The sequence below is a fragment of the Drosophila obscura genome, unplaced genomic scaffold, assembly GCF_018151105.1.
Source record: "Drosophila obscura isolate BZ-5 IFL unplaced genomic scaffold, ASM1815110v1 contig_58, whole genome shotgun sequence".
Taxonomy (NCBI): domain Eukaryota; kingdom Metazoa; phylum Arthropoda; class Insecta; order Diptera; family Drosophilidae; genus Drosophila; species Drosophila obscura.
Window position 1 is genome coordinate 143,656 of NW_024542848.1, and position 16,792 is coordinate 160,447.

Here is a 16,792-nt window from a genome sequence, read left to right on the forward strand (position 1 = left end):
GAACGTACGCAGTTTTTTAGGCAAATTGTGTCAAATACATACGAATAGTGCCTCTTTTGACTTTGACGCTGTCGCTTTAACTGAAACCTGGCTTAACTCTTCCGTCTATGATCATGAAATTTTCGTTCTTAAAATTATCACTTATAGAATGGACCGTCCATCTTTTGCTGGTGGCGTTCTGATTGCTGTTAAAACGGATTTCTCATCCGAGTTGTTCCCATTCAACAATATTTATGGCATTGAATTCATTGCAGTCAAAGTTTGTGTTGGATCGGTATCGATCTATTTGACTTGCTTCTACATTCCTCCCAAATCAGAGGCTGAGGTTTACTCATATCACCTTTCTGCAATTCAGACTTTCCAGTTCTTTCTTGGCTGCCTAGTGATGAGTCTAACCTGTTGCTACCTAATTACTATAACGATTTTATCGACGGGCTTACCGATGTCTCCCTTTTCCAAATCTACCGTACGGTCTCCAGAGGAAGTCCAGTATCACTTCCTGAAGACGCCTACCATCCAACTTTAGCTATATACCTTGAGTGTTTCCGATCCAGTTGTGCTGCCAGTTCCATGGCACCCAGCCGCATAAAGTGTTTTCGGAAAAAAAATTTTGCTGAGCTAAGTCATCACCTCTCGCACGTTAACTGGTCTTTTCTCCACGCAATACAGAACATTGACGAAACAGTCAATTCGCTCTATGATACTATTAACGATGCCCTTAATATATATGTTCCTGTTATCAAATCTGTTTCGTCAAAACCTCCCTGGTTCTCCAAGAATTTGTCCTACTTAAAGAACAGAAAATCTAGGCTCTATACAAAGTATCAGAATACTGGATCTATGTCTGTCTTCGCCCAATATTCCTCTGTTTGTTATCAATTCCTCACTATTAATAGTCTGTGTTATAATCAATACCTCTCTCGGTGTAGTAAAAATTTCCGTAGTGATCCAAAAAAAATTCTATTCGTTCGTAAATTCTAAACGTAAGTCCAATGCATTTCCTCCATCCCTTCATTATCAAAACAAATCAGAATCTTCTGCTGATGGTATTGCAAATTTATTTGCCACCTTCTTCCAATCAACGTACTCGTCACGCATCTACTCCGTATCCCTACCACCTCATGCCAACAGAATTTTTCTGCCTTTCTTTGAGGAAAGTGAGGTTCTTGAAGGTTTGTCAACGATTGACATATCGTTCTCTGCGGGCCCAGACAAGGTACCAAGTTGTATTTTAAAACACTGTGCGCAGTCCTTATGTAAACCCTTGACATATCTTTTCAACCTATCATTGGAACGGTCTTGTCTTCCAGTGATTTGGAACGAATCCTACACCATTCCGCTTCACAAAAAGGGTTCAAGATCTCACATTAAGAACTACCAAGGTATTGCAAAGCTTTCCATAATTCCGAAGCCGCTCGAGTTCCTTGTTACCAGGCAATTGCAACACCTATGCAGTAGTCTGATATCTCCATCGCAACACGGTTTTTTTAAACATCGATCAACATCAAAAAACCTTCTCGAGTTCTCTTCTGCAATTAACTGAGGATTTCAAAGCTCACTGCAAACAGACGTAATTTTCACGGATTTAAGCAAGGCCTTTGACTCCGTGAACCATTCTCTGCTCATTCACAAGCTTTCTTTAATTGGTTTCCCCAAAAATCTTCTTAGCTGGATCTCGTCATTTCTTTCTAACCGCACACAACGTGTTTTGTTTAGTAATGAGTTGTCAAATGTTGTCAATGTTACATCAGGAGTGCCACAAGGTAGTCATTTAGGTCCACTTCTTTTTATCTTATTTGTGAATGACCTTTGTCAAATTATAACATACTCTTCTACACGAATGTACGCTGACGATGTTAAAATCTATCTCACCTACTCTGATTGGTACCTGCACAAACGCCTTCAACTCGACATAAATGAGTTGCTAATTTGGTGTTCACAAAAATCTCCTTTTTCAGAACCTTTCTAAATGCAAACTTATGACTTTTTATCGTCGCACTCCACATTTTTTCTCGTACGCTCTAGGAAATCATGCTCTCGAACGAATTTCGAGCTCAAATGACCTTGGAGTTATTTTCGATCATAGACTGTGTTTTAGATTTTAATGAGCAATACCTTAAACGACGCCTAATTAATGCGTCTATCTTAAACTAAAAATGTTGGACAAGAATTATTTTTCTTTCGACTTTTCCCGAGTTTTTAAAGTCGAAATTTTGAAAAAAAAAAGTTCTATGCAACCAGATATAAGATACTTAAGTTATGTTAAAAATAGAAGCACAACCTCTGAAAAAAACCATGAAAAAAATACCCGATTTTAAAAATTCTTAAAAAACAATTACACCATAAAAAAAAAATAAAGTAAGTACTACAAAAATTTTTAAATCCCGAAATCTATCAGAAAAAGTCATTTTGGTTCACAGCCTAAATAAAAAGTTCAATTTTGTTGAGTAGTGTTATTTCTTATATCCCCTTTTTTCCTTTAATTTTAATCATAGTTTATATTAGTAGATAGTTGCTGATCCTCTATCAATAAATAAATTAACAAATTCAGTCGAATGACAAAAACGCGGATTGCCACATGCACACATTCTCATTTGGTTGGTAGAGAGGATAAGACAGGTTAAAATCGACGATGTGATATCTGTGGAAATACCTAATAATGATGAAGATCCATTGTTAAATGAGTGTTGAGCTATTAAGTGTTCAATAAATGATCAATAACAGACTGATCGCAGGGCAAAATGGGCCTGTGCCCTATGCATAACGAGAGCGTGAGAGCATTATGGCATAGTTCGGCGCGACTTCTGAGCCGAGTAGGTGCAGCAGCAACACGAAAGCAGCGGGAGAAATACCAGAACAGCCGCTGCCTTGCGTAGACATATGCGTTATATTGCTTGACCCGACATACTCCTCCCGTTGGAAGCCTGACTTTCAACAGCATCTTTAAGGGGAAGCAGACACAGCATGTTAACGGCTCGCTTGGTGATTCCAGATGCAGTCTTCAGAACAGCGACTCGGGCGACGCCATCTCTTCCGAGTAATAGCTAGACCACCCTAGCTAGTGGCCACTTCATGGGAGGCAGATTCTCATCCTTAACAAGGACCACATCTGCGACTGCCAAACTAGGCTTCGGCATGCGCCACTTTGAGCGCTTCAGTGAAGTGATGTATTCTTCCATCGGGACCAGAAGATCTGATGCAAATATGAAAAGCGCTGCCATCCGTTCAGACGATCGAAATTTAGCTGAGTTACGTCCGGCTCGGCGAAAGAAGCAGGTGGTCCGCCATTCAAGAAATGAGCTGGAGTTAAAGCGACTAGATCGGCAGGATTCTCTGAAATGGATACTTGAATTAATAACTGCCGTGATGTGGCATAACAGCGTACGCAGTTCCTCAAATCCAAGCATTGAGGTGCCTATAGCACGATAGAAGTGATACTTGGCCGTCTTCACTGCAGCTTCCCACAGGCCTCCAAAGTACGGGGAGCGTGGCGGTATGAAGTGCCAGTCAATGGCCTCAACGAAACAAAATTCCAGGACCACCTTCTGATGGTCGTCGCTGAGAAATAGGCGCTTTAGATCCAAAAGCTCATTCCTAGCGCCGACAAAATTGGTTGCGTTATCTGACCAAATTTGTCGCGGCCTTCGTCTTGTGCATATGAACCTCTTTAGGCCTTGCATAAAAGAGACTGTAGACAAATCCTTGATCAGCTCCAAATGAACAGCCTTAGTCGCGAAGACGCAGAGGTAGCATTTGATTGCAGCCTTGTTGCGTGCCTCTGGCTTGTAGAAAAAAGGGCCACAAAAGTCGACGCCTGTGATCTCAAAGGCATGAGAACCGTCTCGCCGCTCCTTCGGTAGATCCGCCATGATGTGCTCCAATACTCTAGGCTTCGTTCGAAAGCATCTTACGCACTTGTTTACTGCCTTGGTAACCGTCTTCCTCCCCCCAATAGGCCAATATTGGGATTGGTTTAATCCAAGCAGAGCTCGAGGTCCAGCGTGCAGATTTCGTTCGTGAAAGTGAGAAATGATTTCAAAAGTAAGCGGATGATGCTGGGCAGGATGATAGGATGACGGCTATCAAAATCCAACGACGAGTTCTTCAGCCGGCCATCAACTCTGAGAAGTTCGAAATGATCAATGAAAGAATTCAACGATACGAGGGAACTAGATGAGGAGACCACCCCCTTAGCACGCAGTGTCTTCATATCTTCCCATAGTTCCGTACGCTGGACTAGCCGCACCAATAACTGACTTCCATGTTCAATGTCAGAAACAGTGGGTCCGGGGTGCCGAATCTGGTTGACAAACTTGTGAATATATCCAAAAACGCGTTGCATGGAAGCAAAAGAGTTCGCATACTTGGACTCAGAGACGATGTCTACGTAAGGCGATTTTACCGGGAGAACCTTCTGACGAAGCTCCAGGGTTGGCTTAACAGGTAGCACCGTGGGTGGCCAGTCATCAGAGGATCCGCAAAGAAAGGGAGGTCCATGAGCCCAAAGAGGTGACTCGCTCAACTCTATTGGAAGCCCCCCGCGAGAGAATGTCGGCCGGGTTCAATGCTGTGGGAACATAGTGCCATTCTATTTGGGCAGTAAGTTCCTGTATCGTTGTCACTTTACTTGCGACAAAAAAGTTGAATCTGGACGGCTCGTTCCGAATCCAAGAGAGACAGCCGAATCACACCAACAGTAACCCTTCCCTTTGAATAACTTCATTCCGGCTATCTCAGATATGAGCCTATCTAGCAACTCCGCTCCACAAAGCTCCAGCTTATGTACAGTAAGTGTTTTTAAAGGAGCACCACGATATTTTGCACAGAGTAAGTGGCTGCTGAACCGCTGACCCTTAGACACAACATAAATGCAGGCTCCATAAGCCTCAATGCTGGCGTCGCAAAATCCCAGAATTTCTACCTCAAAATTCGGAATAAGCACGAACCGAGGAATTCATAGCGTCGTAGCAGTACAGAGATTTTACATCAGGACGGCGATCTAACTTCCGTTCAAGGGATAAGAACCTACGAAGAGCTTGATGGTACGATTCTCCCAAGAGATCATCACCCAAACCGATTGCAAACCGGCGATTATTGTGTTAGGCTGCCCGCAAAATACAATCTTGATCTCTTGGGGAATCGTACCATCAAGCTTTTCGTAGGTTCTTTGGGCTGCAGTAGCATCAGGGAATCCGAAATGCAAGAGAGTGTGGTGCCTACGCCCACAGGTACAACATTTGCTGGAGCTGCATTGACTCAATTGATGCCCTGTTTTGAGGCAATTTACACACAGGGATCGCCTTTTGGCGATTTGCGGGAGACAGTGCTATAAAATTGGGACAATGATTGATTTCGTGAGCGCTGCCACTCCAATGTGACTCCTATGACGGAATCAAGTTGACGAAGGCTGAGTCCTCTAAACGTTCCTCCCACTTAGCTTGAGTCGCCGGATCCAGTTTACGAAGCAGCACCTGTACGATGATGCATCCTGCGATCTACTCAGGCATGCCCAAAGCTTGCAGCGCCCGAATATGAGCGTTGAACTTGTCAGAAATCTCCCGCAGCATCGACACTGACCCATTCTCAACTGCCTGTAGCCCCAGAATCTCAGTAATGTGCGCCTGAAAAACTAAACGAAGATTATTAAACCGCTTTTCCAATAAATCCATTGCTATATTATAGTTGCTGTCCGAGATTTCCAGCGAACGAACTGTCTCCAACTCTGAATCACGCAGGCAAGATCGCAGATGCTGGAACAGACCTATTGTTGGATAGGTCTGGATGATTGTCGATGATGGTCGTGAACATCGAGTAAAACTCCGTCCAATCCGCATATCCTCCGCTAAACCTTGGCAATTGTATAGGAGGAAGGAATGATCCTGGCCTACGACAAGGTGGCGGCTGAGAACCGGCAAAACCTGCAGTTGCATTTGCTCCCGCAAACGTAGAATGCAGAGGCATGTATCCGCGTATCCCAGCAGTTTCACGCATGAGCAAAATTGTGTATTATCAATTTGATGTATATGCTTGTATGGCAGCTATGTGGTCGATGGCACTGGATCAGAGCGGCGAGCAAAGCAGACGAACGAACGGCAATTAAGCGTAAATTATTATGTTGAAATGTAGTTTGTGATATGTACAAAATTGCACAATCACGACGGGGTCACCAAACGTTGAGCTATTAACCGTTTTTAATAGCTTTTTTAATTAATTTTAAGAACAGAGCCGAGAAGTTTAATTACATAACAATTTATTAATATTTAGTAGCGGCAGTACGCGTATTAAATATGATTGCTAAAGGTATAGAGACCGACGGTTCTGAAGATCAATAACGGAGTATTATGGCATAGCTCGGCGCGACTTCTGAGCCGAGTAGAACAAGAGAGCTGCTTTAACGCAGCAGGTGCAGCAGCAACATGAAAGCAGCGGGTGTAGGCATATACGTTATGCTGCTTGACCCGACAATGAGATTGTTTCAAAAAATATGATTCATTGTCCCTGTGGAACATTAAATCAAAATTATCCGTGTATGGTGAATGGAAAATGTTCAAAACGCTTTCCAATACAATTAGTAGCAGAAACTATCAGTGGAAATGATGGTTACCCACTTTATCGCCGGCGATCCACTGACGACAACGGAAGGACAACAACAGTCAACGTGAATCAACATTACATTGAAGTTGATAATCGTTGGGCTGTTCCGTTTTCGCCGTTACTCTCAAAAACATTTAAAGCACACATAAATGTAGAATATTGCCATTCCGTTAAATCAATTAAATATATCTGCTAGTACGTGAACAATGGTAGTGACATGGCTGTGTTCGGAGTTGCTGTCGAAAATTCAAACGATGAGAACTCATTTTTAAATGGGACGCTATGTCAGTAGTAATCAGGCGATGTGGCGTATTTTTTCATTTCCAATACATGAAAGATACCCCACTGTTGTTCATTTGGCCGTACATCTGGAAAATGGCCAAAGGGTGTACTTACAACGATAAACGTATTACAACGAATTGAGAGGCCGCCATCGACAACATTGACCAGCTTCTTTGAAATGTGCCAGAATGATGACTTTGCAAGAACACTGCTTTATTCTAAAATGTCACGATATTATACCTGGAATCCCAGTCAAGACGAGTGTTTTTATCTGCGTTTACTGTTAGTCAATGTTCGAGGCCCAACATCATTCCAAAATCTGCGAGCTGTTAATGGTGTATTGTGCGGTACATACAGAGAAGCATTTCAACGTATGGGTCTGCTCGAAAATGACACTAATTGGGACCACACTCTCGAAGATGTTGTGATTTCGTCAAATGCTAAACAAACACGAACATTGTTTGCCATACTTTTGTCTACATGCTTCCCATCAACACCGATTGATTTATGGAACAAATATAAAGATCACATTGCCGAAGATATATTACATCAGGAGCGTGTTAGAACTTTAAATGATAATTTGCAAATAAATGAAGAAATGGACAATAAAGAATTAATTTTAATTGAAGACATGTGCTTGATGCTTGCCAACAAAGTATTAATACAGTTACGAATGACAGCGCCCAATCGCCAAATGCACGACGCATTTAATCAAGAGTTGAGACGCGAAATGATATATGATTCCGAAGCATTAAAATAAACACTTCAAAGAAACGTTCCCTCTTTAATATGAGCAAAAAAAATATGTCTACGGTACGCTAATGAAAGTAGTGAACGAAAGAACTGGCGGATTTTTATTTTTAGATGCTCCCGGTGGGACTGGAGAAACGTTTTTAATATCATTGATTTTGGCAACGATTCGATCGCAAAATGGTAACGCACTTGCACTTGCTTCGGCAGGTATTGCAGCTATGTTGTTGGAAGGCGGTCGAACAGCTCATTCCACACTCAAGTTGCCGTTGAACATGCAAATAAATGAAACACCAACTTGCTACCTTTCAAGAAATTCTGCGATGGCCAAAGTGTTGCAACAGAGCAAATTAATAGTTTGGGATGAGTACACGATGGCACACAAAATATCATTCGAAACATTAAACCGCACGTTGCAAGATTTCCGAAAGAACCAAACCCGAATTGAAGGTGCACTGGTTTTATTAGCACGAGATTTTCGCAAAACACTACCAGTAATACCTCGATCAACACCAGCCGACGAACTTAACGGATGTTTAAAGTCATCCGTTTTATGAAAAGACGTTAAAACGCTCAAACTAAATATAAACATGCGAGTCGAATTGCGGAACGAGCAATCTGGAGAAGTTTTTTCCAAACAATTGCTAGATATTGGTAATGGAAAAATACCTGTTTACTCATTGTCTGGATACATCACATTTCCTACCAATTTTTGTAACTTTACTGAAACAAAGACACAACACAAGATTTTCCCAAACATTGCTCAAAATTGTAAAAATCATGTATGGTTGAGCGAAAGAGTTATATTGGCTCCAAAAAACGTTGATGTCAACGAAATGAATTTCCAAATTGAAAATAATAAAGCTGGCGAATTAATAACATTAATAATAATTGATTCCGTAAGTAAACAAGATGATGTCAACCATCCAACGGAGTTCTTAAATTTGATGGAATTTCCCGGACTACCACCTCATAATCTGCAACTAAAGATCGGATCGGTAATTATTATGTTGCGGAAAATAAACCAGCCACTTCTTTGTAATGGCAACCGATGAAGAATTTAATGAACAACGTCATCGAAGCCACAATTTTGAAAGGGAAATATAAGGAGAAGACGTTTTGATTCCACGGATTCCTTTGATTTCGAACTACATGCCATTCGACTTTAAACGGTTACAGTTTCCAGTGAGGCTAGCATTTGCAATGTCGATAAATAATTCTCAAGGGTAGTCGCTAATTGTTTGTGGCATTAATCTTGAAAATCAATGTTTTTCGCATGGCCAGTTATATGTCGCCTGTTCGCGAGTCGGAGTACCAACCAAATTATTTATATACGCGCCGGAGAAAAAAACAAAGAATGTTGTTTATCATAAAGCATTACAATAATAAACACTTTCTTTCTGAAATGTTTTTTAGTTAATTATACCAATTCGAAATCAATATTTATAGTTAAGACAGCATAACGTCTGTCGGGTCCGCTAGAAATGATTTTCATATGGAACAAACGGATAAAAATGTGCAGCTGAAAGATTAGTTTACACTCGGAAAATCGACACACGGGTCGAGACGAAGGATGTCGATAGCTTGAATTTCATTATTCAAGATCAAATCGCTGGAGAGCTGCATTCATACAATAAATCGCATGGCCAATCTTTGATAGTCTGTTGGATTAATCAATGTGGAGTTTATCTGAAGGCGTTAAAATGGGGCGATACAACGTTCGCCGGGTCCGCTAGTTGATTATAAAAACACTAGTCAACACGATTTTTCCTCAAGGAACAAAACGAACTTTTTCTTAAAGATTTGGGGATTAAAGATTTTTCGTTAACTAAACCTAAAATAAGGAAAAAATGAACAAAAAATACCTTTTGGAAGGTTGCGAGCTCAACTGCCCATTGGGAATTGGGATCGCGATCAGGTACCAAATGTACAACCCTTTTTCGTTTGCTTTGTTCCCAATTGGCAGTTGGGCCCGCAACCATCAAAAAGGTATTTTTTGTTAATTTTTTTCATTTTTTAGGTTTGGTTAACGAATTTTAGCTCCAAAGTCTCTCCATAGATTTTAATGAGCGATACCTTAAACGACGCCAATAATGCACCTATACACAAAAATATAGAGGACACAGGATATAATTTTTTTTCGACTTTTCCTGAGTTTTTAAAGTCAAAATTTTGAAAAAAAATACCGCACAAAAATCATCATTCTTGCATTTCAATGCTTTATATTTCCCAGACGGTAAGCTGTAATCACAAAGTGTTTGGGCTTAACTTCTAGCTGTTTTAATTATCTTTTCAAAATATCAAAGTTCTTTACAACCAGACGTAAGATACTAGAGCTATGTGAAAAAAACAAGCGCTACCTCTGAAAAAAGCTTAAAAAAAAAATACCAGACTTCAAAAATTCTTCAAAAAAAAGTTCTGCCATAGAAAAAAATACCATAATTCTTTAAAAAATTTTAAATCCCCATATCTATCAGAAAAAGTCGGTTTGGATCCTTGAGGAAAAAAAAAGTTCGATTTTGTCGAGTAGTGTTACAGGAATAGGAAAAGGATCAATAAATTCAACAGGTTTAACATGTCTCGAATTGAGAACCTGTAACTTCATTATACCACATAATTTTCATACAGTAATTGACGATTTTCCAGTCCCAGGATACGGAATAATTGGAATGGACTTCATTGAAAAATTCAATTGCCAATTAGATTTCATCACAGAAAATTATCTTTTTATCTTAAGACCAAACAATATTGATTATTCAATACAAATTCCAATTTTTCATAATATCAACAATAATGAAATAGTTATACCATCACGTTGTGAAGTAATACGACAAATTAAAGTAAATACCACAGACAACCAGATTCTAATACCTAACCATGAAATAGAAGATGGTGTTTTCGTCGGAAATTCCATTTCAAATTAAATACCCCTGATAACAAAAAAATGTTTAATATAAGACAAATAAATTGTGAATCATTAAATAACTATCAAGTAGCCGACTTAAAGAGCAGAAACCATACTTTCTAAATTAAAGAAGAATTTTCCACCTGCACATAATAAACTAATGACAGAATTGTGTTCAAAGTATACAGACATTTTCGGATTGGAAACAGAACCTGTTAATGTGTGTTTGTGTGTGTGTTTTGGTATGCATACGGTACCCTGCAGTTCTGGCTGTCACGGCATGAAAGTGTCATAGGAAAAATTGTTCGGGCTCGACGTCGACAAAGGCAGCGACGTCGACGTCAGCATGAAATTCTGACCAGCTTCAACTGCTGCAGATCGAAGCTGACTCGTAAGAAAGAGAAGCAGATATCCATAGATTTCCCTCTCTCTCATATTTTTAGTTTTCTCTACCTGCATTCGACCCTAACTCTTCTACTCTCGCGCATTTCGTCTCCTCAAAGGGATGAGGGGAGAAAAACCGATTATTTGGTGCAATCTTTTGTTGCGAGCGGCTGTGATTTTTTTGAGTTGAGCGTCTTTTTACATGTTTATTCCTTTTAAAAGTGGGTTTTCAGTGTTTTTAAAGTCAGGTAAGTGGATTCAGTGATTACAGTGCGCGTTGTTAGTTAAATTAAATTTGTACATGGGTTTCGCAAGAACAAATATGTTTAGATTCTAGATCATTCAAGCGGTGTGGTCCCGTTAACCATGTGCGTCGCTGCGAGTGTTTGTTTTTGCTCGAGGAAACCCATGTAACTGCAAATACAGCATTTTTAATTAAAAAATATATATGTACAAATTGACTTATTTATTTACAGATCAAAACATTTCTGAAGTCAAAATCAAAATATTAGTCCAGGAGTAATTGTTTAAAATGCCTCAAAGGTAAAATCAAATTTCATATGTGTATTGCTTTATACAAATCTGAACATAACTCAGAAGTTAGTTCAGAAAATATTACCTTCCGTGGCTAAATATTTTTATTTTTTATATCATTTCAGGAGCATTGGTGCTTATTAACTTGATCGAGTCAGTTAAGGAAGGCCCTACAGATAATTAAAAATAATTAAATCAATGAAAAATCTAGAAAATCTGTGTAAAATAAATATATTTACTTTTATTTGAATGAAGTGTTTAAAGAAATTTTTGGGTGGCTTTCACTTATGAAATTATCCGTGAAATTCCGTTAAATTTAATGAGAAGTCTCACAGGTGATTTCATATAGGACATTTCAAAAGAGTCACGAGTGATTTCATATGGGATATTTCGAATGAATCACGAGTGATTTCATATAGGACATTTTCGGGAGTTTCCCCAGTGAAATCACTCGTGGCATATCCCGAGTGAAATCACTCCTGGCATGTCACCAGTGAAATCACTCGTGGCATGTCCCGAGTGATTTCACTCCTGGCTTATACGTATAAGCCACCGGTGAAATCACTAGAAAATTCAGTGACAATTTCATATGAAGTTTCACGAGTGACAAAAGCGGACATGTCCATACAAATTTCATCTGGAGTTTCACCAGTGAGTCACCAGTGGCAGAGGACATGCCATGAGTGATTCACCGAATGAATCACGAGTGAAAAGTGACTTTTGGAACTGCAGGGTACATAAACCGTCTACAAATTTGTCGTCGCAACTAGAACTTGAACCAGTTGGACTGCGGAGAGGGATTCCTACGTCGAGCAAATGAGGGTCTGAAGACACGGCGACAGCCTCTGTTGATTGCAGTTGTAGAGAATGAGTGAACAGGCAGTGATGGTACTGTTTCTGATACTGATTTTATTCAACAAACTTAATTTCTATTTATAGGTAACAAAAGGTACAGAAAGTGCTGAGTCTAGTAAGAATATGGTAAAAGGGAATTGGAATTAATATTAAATTAATTTGGATTTAATATGATATTGTGTTATTGGGCAATTGTGATAGTCAGCAATTGCACCAGTGTTTTTGCCCTCTGACGAGCGATCGCATCGTTGGCAGAAATTGCTGCAGAAGCGGTTATTGTTGACTCAGCTACAATGCCTTGTCGTTTGTTATTATGTCTCCCGTTACATGGGTCGACCTGACTTATTCGATAAGTGTATATTATGTAATATTAATTACTGCATAAATATGCGACTGAACATTCTCCCGGCCGTTGAACTGGTGTTCAACCATCGCCCAAGTCGACTGAAAAGCGGCGTGGAATGGGGATTGGGGGTGATGATCCGCGTGGCTCTGCTTGGTTGATTGTTGACGGCCTTGGGTTCCATGATTGATACTTCTTCCGGAGAATGAACGCAATAATCAATAGCATTGATATTGCTAGGGCAGCATAAGTAGCGATTTGATGATGCTGCACTGTGTTGAGATGGTGTGGCAGCCTTTGTTGATTGATTGCCACTAATTGCAGGCGTAAATCTTCCAATTCTTGAAGATAGTCTGATGTCTGGTTCTCCAATTGTGCAGTTGCTGGCGAAGGGGGTGTCGTTGGTAAGCGTATGTCCCCAAATCGAGTGTAGGTTGATTTGACTTCACTGATTGTTGTGCTGAAGGTACTGATGCTTATTTCTGTATTGCGAGCAGTGCATCCAGGTGACAGTGAGAGCAAGCCAGTTCCTTCTAGTTGTATGGTTGATGGAGACCCGTTGCAAACTGCCTGAAGTCTCATTGTAGAGTGTGTTGCAAAAATCCATTTATTTGCTTGCTGAGTTTTGGACCACACCATGTCCGCCTTCGTGTGGGTCACTTCACATAAAGGTGCTGTTTTATTGTTAAACAGCTGAAACTCACAGCGATTGTCGACATTGAAGACTGTTTGATGATCAAAGCAGATGTATTCTGCGTTGAGTAGTTTAAAGCAGCGTCGAAATTCTTCTGGAGTAAATCCCATGAATTGATCTCGGTGAGTGTTTACAGTGATTAGGGTTGTTTTGAGATTGAACAAGCTCCAACTTGTTGAGTCCCAGACCGGAATCGGCATGATACTGAAAACTTCGAGCTGAAATGTTGAAACTAACGGTAGTGTCACCTTGAAAATGACGTGTGTGGTAGTCAGTGTTCCTTCAGCGCGCATTAGCCTGTATAATTGTATCACATTTTGTGTTGTGACAGGCAACATTTGATCAGCTGGCAAGTGATCCCGGATTTGGTCTAGTTGCTCTCTTAATTGCTCAGGAGATACTAGCGTTGGGCTTATTGTCCGATGGTGAATGCCGATTAATACATCAGATATGTCAGACTGCATACGTTGAAGACTCGTTGTCAGCAGAGTTAGTTGTGCTGTGAGCCCTAGGTATGACTGAATTAGATGATCGCCATGATATGTTCCTCTTTCTCTGCTGATGGTTGCCACTTGTTGTTCCAATACCTTTAGGCGGTTGTCCATGGCTGACTTATCCTTCCTGATCACGTTCATTGTGGAGTCGACAATTGACGTTTGATTTCGTAGTAGATGTAGCAGAAAGTCTTCGTTGGTTTGTACCCTTTCGATTACTTTAGCCATTTTCTCAGCATATGTAGAGTCAAGTACACCGAATAGCTGGTGTGCCACGTTTCCTACTATATCCAGCGGTGATCTGCGTTGTCGAGAGGCCTTCATTAGCATATTTCCTGTTTGTAGTTCTTTGTACAAATGTTGAAAGTGTTGAAATATGGAGTTGCACGCTGGAACATTTTTTAGTTCAGGGCACATGTGTCTTAGTTCGGACATTCCGGCTGACATGACTTGCATATCCTTCCAATATGGATCCAAGTCGTAGTATACAATCATGGTCCATTCGGAAGTGGTCATTCTTGAGGTTCCAAGTTTCTCATAGAATATTCCAGGCTTGTTTGCAAATTGCGTCACATTTATTGATTGTGAAAATGCTAATGGCAGCATGAGAAGTAGCACTACCAATGTGGATGTTAGTGTAGGTAATGATAACCTTTTTCGCTGTGTTGGTGGCTCCTTTATTTCCGCAATGTCTTGAATAGCATTTTTTGAGCGTTTTGTTGCTACCTCCTCTGAGAATAATGGGGCGAGACGACTGATGGGGCGTTTGTATACGCCGGACGATGTTTTGACATCAACCACTCGTACATGGTTGTCTTGCCCAGGATAAGTTTTGATGATGCGACCCATTGGCCACTTCATTACTGGAAGGTTGTCTTCCTTCACCAAAACTAATAATCCTTCGGTCACGTTTGGAGAGGTGGTTTTCCATTTATGGCGAGTTTGTAGTTCGTGGAGGTATTCCGTAGACCATTGTTTCCAAAATGCATGTTTTAAGCGTGAAACCAATTCCCAGCGCTTAACCAGAGTTTTCTCTTGACGATCGGTGTTGACGTCAGGTGCTGTGGTCAAAGGTTCACCGATCAGGAAATGCCCTGGAGTAAGCGCACTTGTATCCGTTGGATCATTTGACATTGGAGTTATGGGTCGGCAGTTCAGAATTGCTTCAATTTCGATTATGACTGTGTTCAGCTCCTCAAACGTCAAGGATGCTGTTTCTGTGGTTGTAACTAACAGCCTTTTCGCTGATTTTACCGCAGCTTCCCAGAGGCCGCCAAACGATGGGGCCCGAGGAGGAATGAATTTAAAATCCACTTGTTTTTTGTTGCAATGATTTGTGATCAGAGCATGTGCCTTTTCGCTAAATATTGCTTCTTTCAATTCCTTTAGCTTGTTATTTGCGCCGACGAAATTTGTTGCGTTGTCGCAATGAATAGTCTGACACTTCCCGCGTCTGCTAAGGAATCGCCGGAGTGCTGCCAAGAATGCATCTGTGGTTAAGTCACTTACTAACTCCAGATGTACAGCCTTTGTGGTGAAGCAGCAGAATACGGCAATGTATGCCTTATCTGGCCGTTTTCCTCGGATTTTATGGTGGATCATAATTGGTCCACAGTAGTCAACGCCTGCATTAAGGAATGGGCGTGCTTGCGTGACTCTTTGTGCTGGAAGATTGCCCATGATCTGGTGCATCAGCTTTGGTCTGGCTCTGGTGCATCTAATACAGCTATGTATGATGCTTCTAGCCATCGTCTTGTCGTTGATAATCCAATATTGTTGTCTTGCAATTGCCCTTAATGCTTGGGCACCGCAATGCAGATTTTCCTCATGAAGCTCACGCATAATCATTTTGACAATTGGGTCGTTGTACGGTAGCAGGATTGGATGTTTTGCATTGAACGGAATTTGAGCTTCTTCGAGTCTTCCGCCAACTCGGATGAGCTCATCATCTCCTAGTAAGGGAGATAACGAAATGATCGAACTCTTTTTATCCACTGTTTTATAGCGTTTTAATTGTTTTAAATCCGCTGTGAACTCAACTTGTTGAATCGTTCGTAGGATCATAGTGCGAGCACGCCTTAGTTCTCCTGCGCAAAGTGTCGTTGTAGGTGCTCTATTAGTTTTGTAGCAGAAGCGAAACATGTACGCTACAATACGTTGTAGTTTGTTGAACGTAGTTGTAGTTTGTTGTTGCTATGTCTGCATGTGTATAACTCTTCTCCGAGAGAGCTAGATGCGATTGGCAAGCTGACATGCTTAGCCTTTCTCTCGAGATTGCTGGGCTCAATGATGGGTAGTTTTGTCCATTTATCTTCTGATCCGTGCAAGAATAATGGTTCGTATAGCCATAGACTATGATCACTTAGCTTGCTTGCTAAGATTCCTCTTGAAAGGACATCTGCTGCGTTGTTGGCTGATGAAACATGACGCCATTGTAATTGGTTCGTCAATGCCTGGATTTTGGCGATTCGATTTGCCACGAATGTGTGGTATGTGGACGCCGATGCGTTAATCCAGGACAGTACAACGGTGGAATCAGTCCAGAAGATTCCTGATACTGTGTCAAGATTCATATGGAGATCCTTTCTAACTCGATTGGTGAGTTCGGCACCTAAAACTGCAGCGCACAGTTCTAGACGTGGTAGGGATTGTTTGGCGGTGGGTGCTACTCGAGATTTTGAGCATAATAGTCGTACAGAGACCTGATTGTTTTTGTAGGTGGCTCGTACGTACACTGCCGCGCCATAGGCTCGTTCCGATGCGTCTACAAAGGTATGTAGATCCTGGGTGACTGGCACTTTTCCATCATATACGTGCCGGGGAATCTCCATTGAGTTTAATGATTGTAGGTGCTCCCGGTACTCCTTCCATTCGTTTTGGAGTTGTAATGGCAGTTCATCGTCCCAATCGAGTTTAATCTCCCACAGCTGTTGCATAAATATTTTTGCCTTGACTAT

General features: G+C 40.9%; 1 protein-coding gene and 1 long non-coding RNA gene across 3 annotated transcripts; one reads left to right on the forward strand and one right to left on the reverse strand.

The window, feature by feature from the left end:
- Nucleotides 1–3,044: 3,044 nt before the first annotated feature.
- On the reverse strand, nt 3,045–3,869 carry LOC121404933. The gene has a single exon (XM_041595351.1). The coding sequence runs from the start codon at nt 3,867–3,869 to the stop codon at nt 3,045–3,047; it is 825 nt and encodes a 274-aa protein (XP_041451285.1).
- A 6,923-nt stretch (nt 3,870–10,792) lies between these two features.
- LOC121404958 lies at nt 10,793–11,681 on the forward strand. 2 transcript variants are annotated; one of them, XR_005968292.1, is made up of 3 exons: nt 10,793–11,325; nt 11,392–11,458; nt 11,575–11,681. It is a non-coding gene; the product is annotated as an uncharacterized LOC121404958 (long non-coding RNA). The 2 variants fall into 2 exon arrangements; XR_005968291.1 differs by having other exon boundaries at nt 10,793–11,163.
- Nucleotides 11,682–16,792: the final 5,111 nt, after the last annotated feature.

Coding starts and splice junctions, on each gene's coding strand:
- LOC121404933 (XM_041595351.1), bottom strand. CDS start 3,869: ATGGCGGATCTACCGAAGGAGCGGCGAGACGGTTCTCATGCCTTTGAG.